The sequence below is a fragment of the Choloepus didactylus genome, chromosome X (assembly GCF_015220235.1).
Source record: "Choloepus didactylus isolate mChoDid1 chromosome X, mChoDid1.pri, whole genome shotgun sequence".
NCBI classification, from domain to species: Eukaryota; Metazoa; Chordata; class Mammalia; order Pilosa; family Megalonychidae; genus Choloepus; species Choloepus didactylus.
Genome location: NC_051334.1, coordinates 77,228,333 through 77,252,347, shown reverse-complemented (window position 1 = coordinate 77,252,347; position 24,015 = coordinate 77,228,333). Strand labels below are relative to the sequence as shown.

The window sequence follows — 24,015 nt, the reverse complement described above, 5'->3', positions numbered from 1 at the left end:
ACTGATCTTTGATAAGGCCCCCAAAGTCACTGAACTGAGTCATAATGGTCTTTTCAACAAATGGGGCTGGGAGAGTTGGATATCCATATCCAAAAGAATGAAAGAGGACCCCTACCTCACCCCCTACACAAAAATTAACTCAAAATGGACCAAAGATCTCAATATAAAAGAAAGTACCATAAAACTCCTAGAAGATAATGTAGGAAAACATCTTCAAGACCTTGTATTAGGCGGCCACTTCCTAGACTTTACACCCAAAGCACAAGCAACAAAAGAGAAAATAGATAAATGGGAACTCCTCAAGCTTAGAAGTTTCTGCACCTCAAAGGAATTTCTCAAAAAGGTAAAGAGGCAGCCAACTCAATGGGAAAAAATTTTTGGAAACCATGTATCTGACAAAAGACTGATATCTTGCATATACAAAGAAATCCTACAACTCAATGACAATAGTACAGCCAGCCCAATTATAAAATGGGCAAAAGTTATGAAAAGACAGTTGTCTGAAGAGGAAATACAAATGGCCAAGAAACACATGAAAAAATGTTCAGCTTCACTAGCTATTAGAGAGATGCAAACTAAAACCACAATGAGATACCATCTAACACCGGTTAGAATGGCTGCCATTAAACAAACAGGAAACTACAAATGCTGGAGGGGATGTGGAGAAATTGGAACTCTTATTCATTGTTGGTGGGACTGTATAATGGTTCAGCCACTCTGGAAGTCAGTCTGGCAGTTCCTTAGAAAACTAGATATGGAGCTACCATTCGATCCAGCGATTGCACTTCTCGGTATATACCCGGAAGATCGGAAAGCAGTGACACGAACAGATATCTGCACGCCAATGTTCATAGCAGCATTATTCACAATTGCCAAGAGATGGAAACAACCCAAATGTCCTTCAACAGATGAGTGGATAAATAAAATGTGGTATATACACACGATGGAATACTACGCGGCAGTAAGAAGGAACGATCTCGTGAAACATATGACAACATGGATGAACCTTGAAGACATAATGCTGAGTGAAATAAGCCAGGCACAAAAAGAGAAATATTATATGCTACCACTAATGTGAACTTTGAAAAATGTAAAACAAATGGTTTATAATGTAGAATGTAGGGGAACTAGCAGTAGAGAGCAATTAAGGAAGGGGGAACAATATTCCAAGAAGAACAGATAAGCTATTTAACGTTCTGGGGATGCCCAGAAATGACTATGGTCTGTTAATTTCTGATGGATATAGTAGGAACAAGTTCACAGAAAGGTTGCTATATTATGTAACTTTCTTGGGGTAAAGTAGGAACATGGTGGAAGTTAAGCAGTTATCTTAGGTTAGTTGTCTTTTTCTTACTCCCTTGTTATGGTCTCTTTGAAATGTTCTTTTATTGTATGTTTGTTTTCTTTTTAACTTTTTTTTTCATACAGTTGATTTAAAAAAGAAGGGAAAGTTAAAAAAAAAAAAAAAGAAAGAAAAACAAGGAAAAAAAATGATGTAGTGCCCCCTTGAGGAGCCTGTGGAGAATGCAGGGGTATTCGCCTACCCCACCTCCATGGTTGCTAACATGACCACAGACATAGGGGACTGGTGGTTTGATGGGTTGAGCCCTCTACCATAAGTTTTACCCTTGGGAAGACGGTTGCTGCAAAGGAGAGGCTAGGCCTCCCTATATTTGTGCCTAAGAGTCTCCTCCTGAATGCCTCTTTGTTGCTCAGATGTGGCCCTCTCTCTCTGGCTAAGCCAACTTGAAAGGTGAAATCACTGCCCTCCCCCCTACGTGGGATCAGACACCCAGGGGAGTGAATCTCCCTGGCAACGTGGAATATGACTCCCGGGGAGGAATGTAGACCCGGCATCGTGGGACGGAGAACATCTTCTTGACCAAAAGGGGGATGTGAAAGGAAATGAAATAAGCTTCAGTGGCAGAGAGATTCCAAAAGGAGCCGAGAGGTCACTCTGATGGGCACTCTTGCGCACACTTTAGACAACCCTTTTTAGGTTCTAAAGAATTGGGGTAGCTGGTGGTGGATACCTGAAACTATCAAACTACAACCCAGAACCCATGAATCTCGAAGACAGTTGTATAAAAATGTAGCTTATGAGGGGTGTCAGTGGGATTGGGAAAGCCATAATGACCACACTCCACTTTGTCTAGTTTATGGATGGATGAGTAGAAAAATAGGGGAAGGAAACAAACAGACAAAGGTACCCAGTGTTCTTTTTTACTTCAATTGCTCTTTTTCACTCTAATTATTATTCTTGTTATTTTTGTGTGTGTGCTAATGAAGGTGTCAGGGATTGATTTAGGTGATGAATGTACAACTATGTAATGGTAGTGTAAACAATCGAAAGTACGATTTGTTTTGTAAGACTGCGTGGTATGTGAATATATCTCAATAAACTGATGATTAAATAAATAAATAAATAAATAAATAAATAAAAAATACCTAACGTTTGTATAAATAACTTTTCATTTTACAACACACTCCCACATAATTACCAGTATTTTATTCTCACAGTAACCCTGTAAATTAGGTATTATTTTCCCCAATTTATAAGTGAAGAGATTTAAGCACAGAGATGAAGCTGAAATTTGGTAGTGCCATGAGTGTAACGTGGGTCTTATGACTTAAGATTCATTCTTGTTTGAGTTTCTGCCTCCATGGCAGCCGTGGACATTCCCAAGTCTTTTAAACAGGCTGTTTCTTCTACCTGTGATGCTTACTCCCTTCTAATCTTAACTGTATCCTCCTTTCAGAGTCCACCAGCATTCCCAATTTTCTATGGTTCCTGACCTCACAGACCTTTCTCACAGATCACAGACAGTGATCACTTCTTTCTCTGTACTCCTTTCTTGGAACGTCTAAATCACTTATGGTCTGTGCCATTCAACGTATCCTCTTTTTTTTTGGTTAGCAGACTTTGTGTAATGGTCATGTGCCAGGCCCTGTAATAATATATAAAAGAAAAGAGGGAGATATTGAACTCTTAACTTTTATTTTGGAAAATTTCAAACTTACAGAAAAGTTGCAAGAATAGTAAAATGAACGCTTATATACCCCTTATCTAGATTCACTAACTGCTAACATTTTGTCATATTTGCATTCCCCCTTCTCACTCTCACTCTCTTTACACACACGCATACAAATACATAATTTTTTGATTAGCCATTTGAGAGTTACTTGCAGACATAGGATACATTTTAAAAACACAATCTGCTTAGTCCACTGACTTAAAGGTCTGTTTCTGAACCTGGTCTCTGCTCCTGTTTTTCAAGGGATTCATAGTCTAATGGGGGAAACAGACATATAAACAGTCACAATACGTTAAAATAGGTACCGTAGGTGCTGTATATGTTGGAGGTAAGCACAAGTTCTGTAGGAACACAGGGAGGTGGGAGTGTCTAAATTCTCTTGGACAAGGTGGGGAAGGGTTCAGAGAAGAGTTGGGTTTTAAAGGATAATGAGGAATTGCTAGGTAGGCTATGTTGTAGTTTGTTAGTTGTTTTTGTTTTTGTTTTTGTTTTTCAAATATATCTGCCCCTTCTCCCTTGTCTTTATGTTCGACAAAACCTGATAGAATGCTTTGCCTGTTTTAGATGCTCAATAAATATCTGATTGTACAAATACCTGGAGAGAGAGATTAGTATTTACACAGATAAGCTTGAATACAGCTATATATCCTTATACAGTCAATTCACAAATGCATAGATACATATCCTCAAAAAGAGTAGGTGATCAGGAGTGTGACTTAGTGTGAGCAGCAGCCCTGGTATGTATTTAATGTATATTTAATGCTAACTTGTTCACCTGAATCAGAAAATGGCCAGTTTGGGGGAAAAAAGATATAGATAGTTCTCATTCCTAAGTCTCCATGCTTCATGTTAGTTTCATTCTGATTTAGAAGTTGGAACTTGAGCACAGAAATGGCCAATAATGGCCATTCCAGGAGGACAAAAGTGGATGGTGATCAGGAATCCTCCACTGGGTCCATGATTCCCAGGTTTACCATAATTAAAAATTTAGGTGGGAGTAGGGGATGCTGGATGGTAAAGAGGATTGATGGGTAGATAGTTAAACAGCAAAGAAGCCAATAAAGTGAGCCCAGGATGCTGGCTTTACAGAGTGGTGTAAAAGTTGAGTCCCATGCTGGTGGATTAATTGTCCCTCAACATGTTAAAAAAAAAGTGGGGGGAGTTCCTTTGGACTTTTGATTTAAATACCTGCTAAATACCTGCTTCTGCTTCCTACTCTAATTCATTGAATGTTGGAAAATAAAGGATGTAGTAAAAACTTGTGAGTATGTGGTAACAGAAGATATTTCAGAATTGAATAAAGTCTTCCCATGGGGTGTGGAGGTTGTGTTACGTCCTTTTCAGGTTATATTAGAAGGATGGCCTCATTCATTAGGGTCAGAGTGATGAGAGAGATTTTCTTGTATGGGTTGTAATCAGTTTTCATTACTTATTTATAAATGCTTCGTGCTTTAAAAGGTGACGAGGTTATATATTGCCTGTTCATTCTCTTTCCATTTCTTCCTTTGATCTGTAGGGGAAGGGGACTATTTATAGACAAAAACTACCTAAGAAAATGAATTCTCCCATGGAAACAGTTTTTATTTCTCCCTCAATAAAAGGCTTCATAAAGCCATAAAGCATAATTTAATAGGTATTTACCTTTATCATGCCTATTGCTTATAAATTCCATTTGAATGGGTTTTGAAGGAATAACAGAATGATGTGCTTCCCAAATAGATTAGTTTTCAGAGTTTTCCTGAAGCCACCTTTGAATCAGCATTCCCTGGAATAATCTGGTGGGATTTTTTCTCGACTGTGAAACAGAAAGCTTCTTAGAGAAATGAAGAAGCTATTCAGTGCTCTGTTCTTCCAAAACATATTATCTACCCATGTAATTGCTGATGAGCCCATCTAGTGTCATGTAATGCATAGTTATCAGAATTTTAGGGTGTTATGATGATTGGAAAACAAACTACTTTAGAAATTGTCAGGCCTTAGTGAGAAAAACAGTAATGATTTGAGACTTGAGAAGTCTGTGACTATTTTTTTTTTCTCATGGAGAAGGATTTGAGTTGCGCTAAAAATTCCCCCTTATATTTATTCTGAATTGAAGTTCACTTTATTCTTTTAGGGAAAAATAACTGATATATCTGTAGACTCTTAAAAGTAAGTCTTGGTTAGTTAAGAAAAAATGAAAGCAGTGATGTTGTGTTAAAAATGTTCTAGGCCGGAGGCGGGGCAAGATGGCAGACTGGTGAGCTGTATGTTTTAGTTACTCCTCCAGGAAAGTAGGTAGAAAGCCAGGAACTGCGTGGACTGGACACCACAGAGCAATCTGACTTTGGGCATACTTCATACAACACTCATGAAAACGTGGAACTGCTGAGATCAGCGAAATCTGTAAGTTTTTGTGGCCAGGGGACCCGCGCCCCTCCCTGCCAGGCTCAGTCCCGTGGGAGGAGGGGCTGTCAACTCCGGGAAGGAGAAGGGAGAACTGCAGTGGCAGCCCTTATCGGAAACTCATTCTACTGATCCAAACACCAACCATAGATAGACTGAGACCAGACACCAGAGACTCTGAGAGCAGCCAGCCCAGCAGAGAGGAGACAGGCATAGAGAAAAAAAACAACACGAAAAACTCCAAAATAAAAGCGGAGGATTTTTGGAGTTCTGGTGAACATAGAAAGGGGAAGGGCAGAGCTCAGGCCCGAGCTCAGGCCCTGAGGCGCATATGCAAATCCCGAAGAAAAGCTGATCTCTTTGCCCTGTGGACCTTTCCTTAATGGCCCTGGTTGCTTTGTCTCTTAGCATTTCAATAACTCATCAGATCTCTGAGGAGGGCCCTTTTTTTTTTTAATCTTTTTTTCTTTTTCTAAAACAATTACTCTAAGAAGCCCAATACAGAAAGCTTCAAAGACTTGCAATTTGGGCAGGTCAAGTCAAGAGCAGAACTAGGAGAGCTCTGAGACAAAACGTAATAATCCAGTGGCTGAGAAAATTCACTAAACACCACAACTTCCCAAGAAAAGGGGGGTGTCCGCTCACAGCCATCATCCTGGTGGACAGGAAACACTCCTGCCCATCGCCAGCCCCATAACCCAGAGCTGCCCCAGACAACCCAGTGTGACGGAAGTGCTTCAAATAACAGGCACACACCACAAAACTGGGCGTGGACATTAGCCTTCCCTGCAACCTCAGCTGATTGTCCCAGAGTTGGGAAGGTAGAGCAGTGTGAATTAACAAAGCCCTATTCAGCCATCATTTCAGCAGACTGGGAGCCTCCCTACACAGCCCAGCAGCCCAGAACTGCCCTGGGGGGATGGCACTCACCTGTGACATAGCACAGTCATCCCTCAACAGAGGACCCGGGGTGCACGGCCTGGAAGAGGGGCCCACTAGCAAGTCTCAGGAGCCATACGCCAATACCAAGGACTTGTGGGTCAGTGGCAGAGGCAAACTGTGGCAGGACTGAACTGAAGGATTAGACTATTGCAGCAGCTTTAAAACTCTAGGATCACCAGGGAGATTTGATTATTAGAGCCACCCCCCATCCCTGACTGCCCAGAAACACGCCCCATATACAGGGCAGGCAACACCAACTACACACGCAAGCTTGGTACACCAATTGAACCCCACAAGACTCACTCCCCCACTCACCAAAAAGGCTAAACAGGGGAGAACTGGCTTGTGGAGAACAGGTGGCTCGTGGACGCCACCTGCTGGTTAGTTAGAGAAAGTGTACTCCACGAAGCTGTAGATCTGCTAAATCAGAGATAAGGACTTCAATTGGTCTACACATGCTAAAAGAACCCTATCAAGTTCAGCAAATGCCACGAGGCCAAAAACAACAGAAAATTATAAAGCATATGAAAAATCCAGACGATATGGTTAACCCAAGCCCAAGCACCCAAATCAAAAAACCAGAAGAGACACAGCACCTAGAGCAGCTACTCAAAGAACTAAAGATGAACAATGAGACCCTAGTACGGGATACAAAGGAAATCAAGAAGACCCTAGAAGAGCATAAAGAAGACATTGCAAGACTAAATAAAAAAATGGATGATCTTATGGAAATTAAAGAAACTGTTGACCAAATTAAAAAGATTCTGGACACTCATAGTACAAGACTAGAGGAAGTTGAACAACGAATCAGTGACCTGGAAGATGACAGAATGGAAAATGAAAGCATAAAAGAAAGAATGGGGAAAAAAAATTGAAAAAATCGAAATGGACCTCAGGGATATGATAGATAATATGAAACGTCCGAATATAAGACTCATTGGTGTCCCAGAAGGGGAAGAAAAGGGTAAAGGTCTAGGAAGAGTATTCAAAGAAATTGTTGGGGAAAACTTCCCAAATCTTCTAAACAACATAAATACACAAATCATAAATGCTCAGCGAACTCCAAATAGAATAAATCCAAATAAACTCACTCTGAGACATATACTGATCACACTGTCAAACACAGAAGAGAAGGAGCAAGTTCTGAAAGCAGCAAGAGAAAAGCAATTCACAACATACAAAGGAAACAGCATAAGACTAAGTAGTGACTACTCAGCAGCCACCATGGAGGCGAGAAGGCAGTGGCACGATATATTTAAAATTCTGAGTGAGAAAAATTTCCAGCCAAGAATACTTTATCCAGCAAAGCTCTCCTTCAAATTTGAGGGAGAGCTTAAATTTTTCACAGACAAACAAATGCTGAGAGAATATGCTAACAAGAGACCTGCCCTACTGGAGATACTCAAGGGAGCCCTACAGACAGAGAAACAAAGAAAGGACAGAGAGACTTGGAGAAAGGTTCAGTACTAAAGAGATTCAGTATGGGTACAATAAAGGATATTAATAGACAGAGGGGAAAAATATGACAAACATAAACCAAAGGATAAGATGGCTGATTCAAGAAATGCCTTCACGGTTATAACGTTGAATGTAAATGGATTAAACTCCCCAATTAAAAGATATAGATTCGCAGAATGGATCAAAAAAAGTGAACCATCAATATGTTGCATACAAGAGACTCATCTTAGACACAGGGACACAAAGAAACTGAAAGTGAAAGGATGGAAAAAAATATTTCATGCAAGCTACAGCCAAAAGAAAGCAGGTGTAGCAATATTAATCTCAGATAAAATAGACTTCAAATGCAGGGATGTTTCGAGAGACAAAGAAGGCCACTACATACTAATAAAAGGGGCAATTCAGCAAGAAGAAATAACAATCGTAAATGTCTATGCACCCAATCAAGGTGCCACAAAATACATGAGAGAAACACTGGCAAAACTAAAGGAAGCAATTGATGTTTCCACAATAATTGTGGGAGACTTCAACACATCACTCTCTCCTATAGATAGATCAACCAGACAGAAGACCAATAAGGAAATTGAAAACCTAAACAATCTGATAAGTGAATTAGATTTAACAGACATATACAGGACATTACATCCCAAATCACCAGGGTACACATACTTTTCTAGTGCTCCCGGAACTTTCTCCAGAATAGATCATATGCTGGGACATAAAACAAGCCTCAATAAATTTAAAAAGATTGAAATTATTCAAAGCACATTCTCTGACCACAATGGAATGCAATTAGAAGTCAATAACCATCAGAGACTTAGAAAATTCACAAATACCTGGAGGTTAAACAACACACTGCTAAACAATCAGTGGGTTAAAGAAGAAATAGCAAGAGAAATTGCTAAATATATAGAGACGAATGAAAATGAGAACACAACATACCAAAACCTATGGGATGCAGCAAAAGCAGTGCTAAGGGGGAAATTTATAGCACTAAACGCATATATTAAAAAGGAAGAAAGAGACAAAATCAAAGAACTAATGGATCAACTGAAGAAGCTAGAAAATGAACAGCAAACCAATCCTAAACCAAGTAGAAGAAAAGAAATAACAAGGATTAAAGCAGAAATAAATGACATAGAGAACAAAAAAACAATAGAGAGGATAAATATCATCAAAAGTTGGTTCTTTGAGAAGATCAACAAGATTGACAAGCCCCTAGCTAGACTGACAAAATCAAAAGGAGAGAAGACCCATATAAACAAAATAATGAATGAAAAAGGTGACATAACTGCAGATCCTGAAGAAATTAAAAAAATTATAAGAGGATACTATGAACAACTGTATGGCAACAAACTGGATAATGTAGAGGAAATGGACAATTTCCTGGAAACATATGAACAACCTAGACTGACCAGAGAAGAAATAGAAGACCTCAACCAACCCATCACAAGCAAAGAGATCCAATCAGTCATCAAAAATCTTCCCACAAATAAATGCCCAGGGCCAGATGGCTTCACAGGGGAATTCTACCAAACTTTCCAGAAAGAACTGACACCAATCTTACTCAAACTCTTTCAAAACATTGAAGAAAATGGAACACTACCTAACTCATTTTATGAAGCTAACATCAATCTAATACCAAAACCAGGCAAAGATGCTACAAAAAAGGAAAACTACCGGCCAATCTCCCTAATGAATATAGATGCAAAAATCCTCAACAAAATACTTGCAAATCGAATCCAAAGACACATTAAAAAAATCATACACCATGACCAAGTGGGGTTTATTCCAGGCATGCAAGGATGGTTCAACATAAGAAAATCAATCAATGTATTACAACACATTAACAAGTCAAAAGGGAAAAATCAATTGATCATCTCAATAGATGCTGAAAAAGCATTTCACAAAATCCAACATCCGTTTTTGATAAAAACACTTCAAAAGGTAGGAATTGAAGGAAACTTCCTCAACATGATAAAGAGCATATATGAAAAACCCACAGCCAGCATAGTACTCAATGGTGAGAGACTGAAAGCCTTCCCTCTAAGATCAGGAACAAGACAAGGATGCCCGCTGTCACCACTGTTATTCAACATTGTGCTGGAAGTGCTAGCCAGGGCAATCCGGCAAGACAAAGAAATAAAAGGCATCCAAACTGGAAAAGAAGAAGTAAAACTGTCATTGTTTGCAGATGATATGATCTTATATCTGGAAAACCCTGAGAAATCGACGATACAGCTACTAGAGCTAATAAACAAATTTAGCAAAGTAGCGGGATACAAGATTAATGCACATAAGTCAGTAATGTTTCTATATGCTAGAAATGAACAAACTGAAGAGACACTCAAGAAAAAGATACCATTTTCAATAGCAACTAAAAAAATCAAGTACCTAGGAATAAACTTAACCAAAGATGTAAAAGACCTATACAAAGAAAACTACATAACTCTACTAAAAGAAATAGAAGGGGACCTTAAAAGATGGAAAAATATTCCATGTTCATGGATAGGAAGGCTAAATGTCATTAAGATGTCAATTCTACCCAAACTCATCTACAGATTCAATGCAATCCCAATCAAAATTCCAACAACCTACTTTGCAGACTTGGAAAAGCTAGTTATCAAATTTATTTGGAAAGGGAAGATGCCTCGAATTGCTAAAGACACTCTAAAAAAGAAAAACGAAGTGGGAGGACTTACACTCCCTGACTTGGAAGCTTATTATAAAGCCACAGTTGCCAAAACAGCATGGTACTGGCACAAAGATAGACATATAGATCAATGGAATCGAATTGAGAATTCAGAGATAGACCCTCAGATCTATGGCCGACTGATCTTTGATAAGGCCCCCAAAGTCACCGAACTGAGTCATAATGGTCTTTTCAACAAATGGGGTTGGGAGAGTTGGATATCCATATCCAAAAGAATGAAAGAGGACCCCTACCTCACCCCCTACACAAAAATTAACTCAAAATGGACCAAAGATCTCAATATAAAAGAAAGTACCATAAAACTCCTAGAAGATAATGTAGGAAAACATCTTCAAGACCTTGTATTAGGCGGCCACTTCCTAGACTTTACACCCAAAGCACAAGCAACAAAAGAGAAAATAGATAAATGGGAACTCCTCAAGCTTAGAAGTTTCTGCACCTCAAAGGAATTTCTCAAAAAGGTAAAGAGGCAGCCAACTCAATGGGAAAAAATTTTTGGAAACCATGTATCTGACAAAAGACTGATATCTTGCATATATAAAGAAATCCTACAACTCAATGACAATAGTACAGACGGCCCAATTATAAAATGGGCAAAAGATATGAAAAGAGTTCTCTGAAGAGGAAATACAAATGGCCAAGAAACACATGAAAAAATGTTCAGCTTCACTAGCTATTAGAGAGATGCAAACTAAAACCACAATGAGATACCATCTAACACCGGTTAGAATGGCTGCCATTAAACAAACAGGAAACTACAAATGCTGGAGGGGATGTGGAGAAATTGGAACTCTTATTCATTGTTGGTGGGACTGTATAATGGTTCAGCCACTCTGGAAGTCAGTCTGGCAGTTCCTTAGAAAACTAGATACAGAGTTACCATTCGATCCAGCGATTGCACTTCTCGGTATATACCCGGAAGATCGGAAAGCAGTGACACGAACAGATATCTGCACGCCAGTGTTCATAGCAGCATTATTCACAATTGCCAAGAGATGGAAACAACCCAAATGTCCTTCAACAGATGAGTGGATAAATAAAATGTGGTATATACACACGATGGAATACTACGCGGCAGTAAGAAGGAACGATCTCGTGAAACATATGACAACATGGATGAACCTTGAAGACATAATGCTGAGCGAAATAAGCCAGGCACAAAAAGAGAAATATTATATGCTACCACTAATGTGAACTTTGAAAAATGTAAAACAAATGGTTTATAATGTAGAATGTAGGGGAACTAGCAATAGAGAGCAATTAAGGAAGGGGGAACAATAATCCAAGAAGAACAGATAAGCTATTTAACGTTCTGGGGATGCCCAGGAATGACTATGGTCTGTTAATTTCTGATGGATATAGTAGGAGCAAGTTCACAGAAATGTTGCTATATTAGGTAACTTTCTTGTGGTAAAGTAGGAACATGTTGGAAGTTAAGCAGTTATCTTAGGTTAGTTGTCTTTTTCTTACTCCCTTGTTATAGTCTCTTTGAAATGTTCTTTTATTGTATGTTTGTTTTCTTTTTAACTTTTTTTTCATACAGTTGATTTAAAAAGAAGGGAAAGTTAAAAAAAAAAAAAAAAAAAGAAAAACAAGGAAAAAAAAAAAGATGTAGTGCCCCCTTGAGGAGCCTGTGGAGAATGCAGGGGTATTCGCCTACCCCACCTCCATGGTTGCTAACATGACCACAGACATAGGGGACTGGTGGTTTGATGGGTTGAGCCCTCTACCACAGGTTTTACCCTTGGGAAGACGGTTGCTGCAAAGGAGAGGCTAGGCCTCCCTATGGTTGTGCCTAAGAGCCTCCTCCTGAATGCCTCTTTGTTGCTCAGATGTGGCCCTCTCTCTCTGGCTAAGCCAACTTGAAAGGTGAAATCACTGCCCTCCCCCCTACGTGGGATCAGACACCCAGGGGAGTGAATCTCCCTGGCAACGTGGAATATGACTCCCGGGGAGGAATGTAGACCTGGCATCGTGGGACGGAGAACATCTTCTTGACCAAAAGGGGGATGCGAAAGGAAATGAAATAAGCTTCAGTGGCAGAGAGATTCCAAAAGGAGCCGAGAGGTCACTCTGGTGGGCACTCTTATGCACACTTTAGACAACCCTTTTTAGGTTCTAAAGAATTGGGGTAGCTGGTGGTGGATACCTGAAACTGTCAATCTACAACCCAGAACCCATGAATCTCGAAGACAGTTGTATAAAAATGTAGCTTATGAGGGGTGACAGTGGGATTGGGAAAGCCATAAGGACCACACTCCACTTTGTCTAGTTTATGGATGGATGAGTAGAAAAATAGGGGAAGGAAACAAACAGACAAAGGTGCCCAGTGTTCTTTTTTACTTCAATTGCTCTTTTTCACTCTAATTATTATTCTTGTTATTTTTGTATGTGTGCTAATGAAGGTGTCAGGGATTGATTTAGGTGATGAATGTACAACTATGTAATGGTACTGTAAACAATCGGAAGTACGATTTGTTTTGTATGACTGCGTGGTATGTGAATATATCTCAATAAAATGAAGATTAAAAAAAAGTAAATGAGTATGGATGGATGAGTGGAAAGATGGGGACAAAAACTAAATGAAAAATAGGGTGGGAAGGGGGGATGATTTGGGTGTTTTATTTTTACTTTTATTTTTTATTCTTGTTTTTACTTTTTCTGGTATAAGGAAAATGTACAAAAAAATAGATTGGGGTGATAAATGCACGGCTATGTAATGCTACTATGAACAGTTGATTGTACACCACGGATGATTGTATAATATGTGAATGTATCTCAATAAAACTGAATTTAAAAAAAAAAAAATGTTCTAGGCCATAGGGTATATTTTAGAATACCCTTATGGTTTTGGAGCTGACTTGCCCCTTTTCTTCAGGAGCAGTGTTCTGTAATAGGATGGTTAGCTTATTTTTACATAAGCCTGTTGGAGCTTGGAATATTTTTTTTAACTTGAAGGAATCACAAACTAGCTTTTGATGTCACTTTTAGCTGCAGTCTGCTCTTCTGTGTCCCTATAAAGTAAATGCCACGTAAATAGGAACGCAGGATAAGGTTACTTGTTCTCAGAAGGTCATGTACCAACTGCAGTTGCTGAGTAAGTGTTCCCGCAGTAAGGATGTTTATAACAGTCTCATTTCCATTTATTTCTGCAGAGTGTAGTGAAACTGATGAGGGGCCTGCTACACTGCATGATCAGACAGGTATGGTGTTGTTGACAGCTTCTTCCCTAATAAAAGCACATTATAATAGTATCTCTCCCCTTAGAGAATGTTTATATCTTATATATTTTTTTTCAATTTCACAAACAGTACACGCTAATTTCAGAAAATTTGGAAAATTGAGGGGAAAAATACCACCAATAATTTCACCACACAGTTACTACTAGGCTATTTCCTTCTGGTCTCTTCTTTTTCTCTACATAATGAATTATTTATTTGTTTATTTATTTATTTATTTATTTATTGTTTCTTCGAGCAGTTGTAGGTTTACAGAAAAATCATACAGAAAGCATAGAATTCCCATATACCCCCCACCCCCAGTTTTCCCTATTATTAACATTTTGCATTAGTGTTGTACCTTTGTTACAAGTGATAAAACAATTTTATTATAATTATGCTATTAGGTACAGTCCATTGTTAACTCTTTGTTTTGTACAGTTCTATGGGCTTTAAAAATTTTTTATTCTGCTACCCTATATACAACCTAAAATTTCCTATTTTTTTAAAGTATAATTTTGAGATATACTCACAAACCATATAATCCATCCAAAGTATACAATCAGTGGCTCACAGTATCACCATATAGTTGTGCATTCATTGCCACAATCAATTTTAGAACATTTTCATTACCCCAAAATAAGGAAAAAACACCTAAAAAATAAAAAAAAAGAAATAAAAAATAACACCCATGCCATCCCATACCCTTTATGCCCCCCATTATTTATATTATTTTTTGTCATTATTTTATTACTTATCTGCCTATACACTGGTTAAATGGAGTGCAAGTCATCAGGTTTTCACTATCACACAGTCCCATGATAAAAGCTATATAATTATACAGTTATCATCAAGAATCAATTCTACTGGATTACCGTTCTACACATTCAGGTATTTCCTTCTAGCTATTCTGATACACTAGAAACTAAAACAGAATATCTGTATAATGCATAAGAATAACCTCCAGATTGACTCTCAACTCTATTTGAGATCTCCCAGCCACTGAAGCTTTATTTTGCTTCATTTCTTTTCCCCCTTTTGGTCAAGACAGCATTCTCAATCCCATGATGCCAGGGCCAGGTTCATCCCTGGGAGTCCTGTCTCTTGTTGCCAGGGAGACTCACCCCTGGGAGTCATGTCCCATGTAGGGGGGATGGTAGTGAGTTTATTTGCAGAGTTGGCTGAGAGAAAGAGGCCACAGCTGAGCAACAAAATAGGTTCTCTGGGGGTGACTCTTAGGCATAATTATTAGTAGGCTTAGCTTCTCCTTTGCCGGAGTAAGTTTCATAAAGGCAAGCCCCAAGATAGAGGGCTTGACTCATTAAATTTGTATTCCCTAATGCTTGCAGGAATATCAGGAATTCCCCAGGTGAGGAAGTTTAATGTTTCCACATTTTCCTGAGTCCCTGAAGGGGACTTTGCAAATACTTTTTAATTTTCTGCCCAAAGTACTCTGGTGTGCATTGGGGTATCATATTAACCTGTACAGAATAACAAGATCTCATTCCCCATTCTACGTTCCATGCAACCATGTTGTTTAAATAAACTGACCATATAGGTTATAATAGAAAGCGTGCTACAGAGAATATAAATTTTGTAACAAATAAACATCTCTCAAATGGCAGTCAAAACTCAGGAATAGATGTCACTGCTGAAAGAGCTTACAATCTACGAACCTTTACAACAAGCCTCATTGAACACTTTGCACTCCTGCATTGTCAATTGCCCAGTCTCTGTCCACATTCTATCCCTTGATACCCTATGCTCTCAAATTCAATTCTCAGCATTTGATCATTATAGTAAGTTTATATTAGTGAGACCCATAATGAACTTTTAATATGCTTCATTATTACTATACATGCAATTATGGATATTGGGTGAAAGGTGATACAGGTCTATAAGCCCTTATCTGAAACCCTTGGAGCCAGATAAACTTTAGAATTCAAAATTTTTCAGATTTTTGCACAGATGACACAGTAAATCTAAACTTCTCTAATGAAAAAAAAAAAAGCACAGGTGTGAAAGTAATTAACACCGCTGAATTGTATATTTGAAAGTGGTTAAAATGGGAAATCTTATGTTGTATATATGTTATCAATAAAATTTTTAAAAACCATAGGACTGTACTACAGGAAGAGTGAACCCTAATGTAAACTGTGGACTGTAGTTAATCTAATTATAATAATATTGGTTCATCAATTGTAACAAAGGTACCATACCAAAGCAAAATGTTAATAATAGGGAAAACTCTATGGGGGTGGGGGAAGTATATGGGGATTCTGTATTTTCTGCATGATTTTTCTGTAAATCTATAACTGCTCTAGTAAAAAAAATTAAAAAGAAAACAAAAAAAGATAACAAAGTGCATATACATTATGTTATGTTCCCAGTGGCCCCAGGACAATACTCTGTAATCAAAAATACTAATATCTGGTAGGGAAGCACTTATATTCACACTGAGTAGAATAAATAAACACTGTAAATAGCCCCATGTCAATTTGAATCAGGTTTTTCTACCAAATGAATTTTGGTGCAGAATTTAGGGGAAAAAAAACCTTTTTGAAGTGTTTTAGATTTTAGGATTGCATATAAGGGATCATGGACTTGTATCTCCTTGCAGTAATTTGGATTGTCTGACCTGGATGAAGTTGAACATCCTTTCATGTTTAAATTGAAAATTTGTATTTCTTCTGTGAACTGCCTGTTCTGTCCTTTGTCTGTTTTTCTTTTGGATTATCTCTTTCTTGTTTATTTGAGTTCTTGTACATTATGGGTATTAATCCTATACCATAAGCATTGAAAATATTTTTAGCAGTCTATCATTTATCTTTTGAGTTTGTTAATGATATTTTTTCCATACAAAAGCATTTTACCTTTTTCAAGAGATCTTAAGGCATATTTGCACACATTGAGTCTGAGCTGTATTTCCTTGAGCTCAAGATTATATTTTTATTAGAAGAAATTGAGGCCCAGATTGACGAAGTGATCGTCCAACAAGTTTAAAGTAGAAGGAGATCAGTTCTGGGCTTCAGGAATTCTGTATCAGTGTTCTCTCTATTAGATTATCTTATATCTATCATTTCCTTTTATTCTTCTGTCCTTGCTACTTTTCTTTTGTATTTTAGATATTTGCATTTTCCTTCATTTCCAAATAGTTTTAAAAATCACTAATTTCATGAACCATATTTAAAGGTGTAATAGTTACTGCCAAATATCAGATGCAGACATAATCAAATCTAAGTTTCAGGAATTAAGTTCTTTCATTTGCCCCTTGCACAGTGTTTGCCTTTTGACCTCTGATTTCAGCTTTCTGTCATATCTTTTCTCTACCACTCTAGTGAATTGCTACCTCTAAATTCCTACCTGTTTCAGGAACAAATGCATCTTTTTATATACTCAGTTATTTCTTATTAAGCTTTTCTCACTCAATCATTCTGAATTTTAGTTTATATCTACAGTGTGGCAAAACAATGATCTGAAAAGTTTAAGAGAGGCAATGAATGGGAAATAGCTGGTTTCAACAGGTATTACGTTCTAATTAAATTGCTTAAATTAAAATATATATATATACTTTCCAAGTTAACATTGCATTTTAAATATTTACAATTGCCTGAAGAAGGAAAGGAATATATATATTAGAGTACGAGAGAAGTGTGGTATGTGGGTTGCTTATTCTGCATACCCTTCCTTTATTGTTTTGTTTTGTTTTTCAGGTGGATAAAGTAGAATCCTTCAAGTATAGTCAGAGTACCAAGGATAGCCTCCACGCCAAGTACAATACTAAGACCTGTGCCACTGTAGTGGGTGATGACCAATGGGGACACCTGCAGTTGGATGCTACCTCTGTATACCTGCTCTTCTTAGCACAAATGACTGCTTCAGGTCAGTACAAGGAGAGAAGTACTGGGAGCCCCTGCAGTGTGGAGCAATTGCTCTGGCACACATGGCTTCTCCAAAGGTATTGGCCATAAGACAATATAGTTTGTGTTAAGTTGCTCAAAGATGAAACTTGGAAACATACATTTTGCACATTTTATACAGAGTGAGAAACAATTCTCAGATCTAGTTAACATTCTTTTACATTGAGAAACAAGTCTGGAGTACTAATTAATATTATTTTTACTTTGAGAAATAGGAAATCTGGGATAGAATTTCTTTAGATGGTATTTTTATTTTTTTTAATCCTCAGATACCATAAAATGGGAAAAGAAGGGCTAGGGTTTATTGCTTGTTATCATACTGTGCATGGATAAGCCTTCGGTTAGTATAAATATAAGTTTTTATGAATATATTATAAACAAGAGATCTGTCTATAGACATCTAAATTATATTAAGGGAATTAGCTTGGGAGACACATTTCAAATGTTTATTTTTATTATTGAATAGAACACCCTTTTCAGTTGGTTTTGTCAATACCCTTAGATGCTTTCACTGAAAAAGGAAAGTATATGAAATAAGATCCTTTTCATGTCTCCTAAATTGGGGTAACAATGAATCTGATTTCACCCAATTTGTAAATTAAATGGGATCTTTGCCAGATCCCCGAGTGAGTAAACATACTTCTTCCCAATACCACATTTTTTGTTTCTTTTAAACTTAACAATACATTTTATTTAAACTAATATATCCAAAATATTATCATTTAAACATGTATTCAATATGAAATTTATTAATGAGATATTTTACATTTCTTTTTTTTTTTGATACAAGACTTCAAGATCCACTGTGTAGTTTATACTTATAGCACATCTCAATTAGGATACTAAATTTTCATTAGAAATACATATTCTGTACCTAGATTTCATAAAATTTACAGCTGAAAAGGTTATTCCAAACTTAAAGTTTTCTATTAAATGAATCAAGTACCCATTTTTAAATTTAAATGAACTAAAATTTATTCAGTTCCTCAGTTTCACTAGCTGAATTTTAAGTGCTCAAAAGTCACATGTAGCTAGTAGCTACTGTATTTGACAACATAGATCTAGAGCAGGGGTTTGTAAAATTTTGCTGTAAAGGTTAAGATAGTTAATATTTTCAGCTTTGAGGACTATGTGATCTCTGTTGCAAGTACCCAACTCTGCCATTGTAGTGCGAAAGCAGTTATAGACAGTATATAATTGAGTGGGTGTGGCTGTAAATTTTTTTGAAAACTTTTGTTTACACAAACAGAAGATCTGGATTTGGCCCCCTGGCTATAATGTGCTGACCCTTCTCTAAAGGAACCTTAGTTTCCTCATCTGTTAAATGTATTTTCTGATTAAATGCTGTTAAACTTAAATAAGTAAATGCATAAAAGGCAGGGAGTCGAGTGCCTAGCTCTATAAATGTTCTAAAAATTTTCTATTTAGCTATTGAAAAGTGATTTGTTCCATTTATAAGCAGTGTTTTTCCCTTTTAAATTTTTATTCTAGTAACATATATATGTTATATATATAATGAATTTTCCTACTTTAACTATTTTTAAGTGTACATCAGTGGTATTAATTACATTCACAGTGTTGTGCTGCCATCACCATCTTTCATCACCAAAAGTTTTTCATCACCCCAAACAGAAACTTTGTACCTATTAAGCAATAGCTTCTTATTCTCCCCTCTCCCCACTTCTGGTAACTTGTAATCTACTTTCTGTATCTATGAATTAATTTCTTCTAAATATTTTGTATGAGTGGAATTATATTTGTCCTTTTGTGTCTGGCATATTTCACTCAGCATAATGTTTTCAAGTTTCATTCATATTGTAGCATGTATCAGAACTTCATTCATTTTTATAGCTGAGTAATATTCCATTGTGTTGATATACCATTCATCTATTTATCCATTTGTCTGTTGATGGGCACTTGGATTGTTTCCACCTTTTGGGTATTGTGAATTATAATACTGCTATGAACATTGGTGTAAAATATCTGTTTGAGTCATGGTTTTCACTTCCTTTAGGTACATACCTAGAAGAGGAATTGCCAGGTCATATGATAATTCTATGTTTAACCTTTTGAGGGACTGCCAGACCATTTTCCATGGCAGCTGCACCGTTTTACATTCCCCCCACCAATGTATAAGATTCCAATTTCTCCCCATCCTCACCATCATTCGTTACTTTCCGTATTTTTAATAATATTCATCATGGTGTGATATGGTATCTCACTGTGTTTTGTTTTTGTTTTTGTTTTTTGCATTTCCATAATGACTAATGATGCTAAACATCTTTTCTGTGGTTATTGTCCATTTGGATATCTTCTTTGGAGTGATATCTATTCAAGTCCTTTGCCCATTTTTAAATTGAGTTGTTTGTCTTTTGGTGGTAGTTCTTTCTATATTCTAGATGTTAAACCCTTGTCAGATAAAGGGTTTTCAAATATTTTCTCTCGTTCTGTATGTAAGTCTTCTTTTCACTTTCTGTACAATGTTCTTTGATGCTCAAACATTTTCTAATTTTAATGAACTCCAATTTATCCTTTTTTTTCTTTTTTTGTTCATGCTTTTGATGTTATATCTAAGAATCCATTCCCAAATCCAATGTCATAAAGATTTCCTCCCATGTTTTCTTCTAAGAGTTTTATGATTTTGGCTCTTAATACTTAGGTCCTTGATCCCTATTGAGTTGATTTTTGTATATGGTATGAGGTAGGGGTCTGTCTTCATTTTTTGCATGTGGACCTCCAGTTTTCCTATTACCATTTGTTGAAGAGACTCTTCTTTCCTCATTGAGTGGACTTGGACTTCTTGTCAAAATTAATTGGCCAGAAATATGTAGGTTTATTTCTGGACTTTCAATTCTGTTCCATTGATCTATATGTGTATCCTTATGCTTGTACCACTGTTTTGATTACTATAGCTTTGTGGTAAGATTTGAAATCAGTAAGTGTGAATCCTCCAACTTTGTTCTATTTTACGATTATTTTGATGATTTGGGTCCCCTTGCAATTTCATATGAACTTGAGGATTACCTTTTCCATTTCTGCATAAGAAGCTGCTGGAATTTTGATAGGGATTTCATTGACTCTGTAGGTCACTTTGGGTAGTATTGAGATCTTAACAATATTTAGTCGTCCAATTCATGATCACAGATGTCTTCACAATGCCACATTTTTGACATTCAATTTCTTTACCTTCCTATCTGGTTACAGAGCTCCTTGACATTCAGAGTGGGAATTCCCCCAGAATACTCCTCTTCCCCTATTCTAGTGGAAATAAATATTTGATGATAAAGCCTTTCTTTTTTCTTTTAGAATGCACAGCCCAGAGGCTGAATAATCTTTCATCAAAATTAGGAGCTGGCTTCCCACTTGATCCCTCCTTTTGGTAGTGGGATTTCTTCCATTTATAGGTTTTTAAATTTTAAGTAGAAGGCAGCTGTAATTCCATTTCTAATATTATTTTTTTCTCCTTACAACTATTTATTAATTTGTTTGCTTATACTTCTATATGTATGTGTGTGTGTGTATATTATTGAGATTATTCACATACCATACAACTATCCAAAGATCCAAAGTGTACAATCAGTTGCCCATGGTACCATCATACAGCTGTGCATCCATCAACACAATTATTTTTTTTTCAATTTTTAGAACATTTTCATTACTCCAGAAAAAAATAAAAACAAAAAAAAAGGAAACTCAGATCCTCCCATACCCCTAACCACACCCCACTCCATTATTGATTCATAGTTTTGGTATAGTACATTTGTTACTGTTGATGAAAGAATGTTAAAATATTACTAACTGTAGTATATAGTTTGCAATAGGTATATATTTTTTCCCTATATGCCTCTCTATTATTAACTTCTAGTTATAGTGTCATACATTTGTTCCAGTTCGTGAGAGAGATTTCTAGTACTTGTATAGTTAATCACGGACGTTGTCCACCACAAGATTCACTGTTTTATACATTCCCATCTTTTAACCTCCAACTTCCCTTCTGGTGACATGCGTGACTCTGAGCTTACCCTTTCCACCACCTTCACACACCTTTCAGCACTGTTAGTTATTCTCACAACATGCTACCATCACCCTTGTCCATTTCCAAATGTTTAAGTTCACCCTAGGTGAACATTCTGCTCATAATAAGCAACTGCTCCCCATTCTTTAGCCTTGTTCTATATCCTGGTAACTTATATTTCATGTCTATGAGTTTACATATTATAATTAGTTCGTATCAATGAGACCCTGCAATATTTGCCTTTATGTGTCTGTCTTATTTCACTCAATATAGTGCCCTCAAGGTTTCTTCATCAACTCATTACTTTTCAGATGGTTTTGTTCACACACCATACATTCCATCCTAAGTAAACAATCATTGGTTCCCTGTATAGTCACATGTTTATGTATTGAGCACCATTGCCACTCTCTATATAAGGATATCTCCATTTCTTCCACAAAGACAGAGGAAGAGTCAAAGAGGGGACAGAGGCAGAAGAAAAAGAAAAGAGAAAGAGAGAAAAACAAAAAAGCAAAACTTGATAGCTAGAAAGCAACAAAAGGAAAGACAGCATTAAACTAAAGTGGAATAAAGAGTCAGACAACATCACCAATGCCAGGAGTCCCATACCCTTCCCCTATTCCCCACCCCCCCATATGCATTTAGCTTTGGTATATTGCCTTTGCTATATTAAAGGAAACATAATGCAATGTTTCTGTTAATTATACTCTCTAGTTTGCATTGATTGTATTTTCCCCCAATCCCACCCTATTTTTAGCACCTTGCAATGTTGACATTCATTTGTTCTATCTCATTTAAAAACATATTTGTACCTTTTATTACAATTGTGCGCACCCTAGGTTTCCCTGAGTTACACAGTCCCAGTCTTTATCGTTCGTCTTTTGTTCTGGTGTCCCACATGGTCCCAGCCTTCCTCTTTCAACCATATTCTCAGCCATCTTTGTTCAGTGTACTTACATTGCTGTGCTACTATCTCCCAAAATTGTTTTCCAAACCTCTCACTCCTGTCATTTCCTTTCTGTCTGCAGTGCTTCCTTTAGTGTTTCCTGTAGAGCAGGTATCTTGTTCACAAACTCTGTCATTGTGTGTTTGTCAGAGAATATTTTAGGCTCTCCCTCATATTTGAAGGATAGTTTTGCCGGATATAGGATTCTTGGTTGGTGGTTTTTCTCTTTCAGTATCATAAATATATCACCCCACTTCTTTCTTGCCTCCATGGTTTCTACTGAGAAATCTGCACATAGTCTTATCAAGCTTCCTTTGCATGTGATGGATCACTTTTCTCTTGCTGCTTTCAGGATTCTCTCTTTATCTTTGATGTTTGATAATCTGATTATTAAGTGTCTTGGCATAGGCCTATTCAGATCTATTCTGTTTGGGGTATGCTGCCCTTCTTGGATCCATAATTTTATGTCTTTTATAAGAGATGGGAAATTTTCATTGATTATTTCCTCTATTATTGCTTCTGCCCCTTTTCCCTTCTCTTCTCTTTCTGGGACACCAATGACACACACATTCTTGCTTTTCATTTTGTCCTTAAATTCCCAGAGACGTTGCTCATATTTTTCCATTCTTTTCTCTATCTATTTTTTTGTGTGTAGGCTTTCAGGTGCCTTGTTCTCCAGTTCCTGAGTGTTTTCTTCTGCCACTTGAGATCTGCTGTTGTATGTTTCCATTGTGTCTTTCATCTCTTGTGTTGTGCCTTTCATTTTCATAGATTCTGCCAGTTGTTTTTTTGAACTTTGAATTTCTACCTTATATACGCCCAGTGTTTTCATTATATGGTTCAGCTCTTTCACCATATCTTTCCTAACCTTTTTGAATTGAGTTATTATTAGTTGTTTAAATTCCTGTATCTCAGTTGAAGTGTAAGTTCCTTTGACTGGGCCATATCTTTGTTTTTCTTAGTGTAGGTTGTAGTTTTCTGTTGTCTAGGCATCTGGTATCCTTGGTTACCCCAATCATGTTTTCCCAGACCAGAGCAGGCTCAGTTCCTAGAAGGAAGAAATATTCAGTATCTGGTTTCCCTGAGGGTGTATCTTAGAAAAGTGGTACACCCTGTGAGGCCTCAAATCACTGTGCTTTTCTGCCCACCTAAGGAGGTGTGGCCTGTGGCTGTTTTCACCCAGGCTCTCAGGTCTGGTTCTGAATGGAAGGCAAGTAGTAGAGCTGGGCCCCACCCCCCTCCTCTTAGAGAAGATAGACCCCCTAGGGAGAGGTCATTAGCATTTCAATTGTCTCTCTCTGCCTGTGCTATCTCCACCCTTGTCTGGTCAGAGCACTGGGAACTGAAAATGGCTGAGGCTTTCTCCACTGAGCTGAAACAGGGACA

The 24,015-nt window shown here is 37.3% G+C and overlaps 1 protein-coding gene across 1 annotated transcript in view; it reads left to right on the top strand.

Moving 5' to 3' along the window:
- PHKA1 (phosphorylase kinase regulatory subunit alpha 1) overlaps positions 1-24,015 on the top strand; it is a 277,140-nt gene that overhangs the window by 10,055 nt on the left and 243,070 nt on the right. The window contains 2 exon segments of the mRNA XM_037821427.1: positions 13,686-13,733; positions 17,462-17,630. Of these exon segments, the coding sequence (XP_037677355.1) occupies positions 13,686-13,733; positions 17,462-17,630 (217 nt within the window).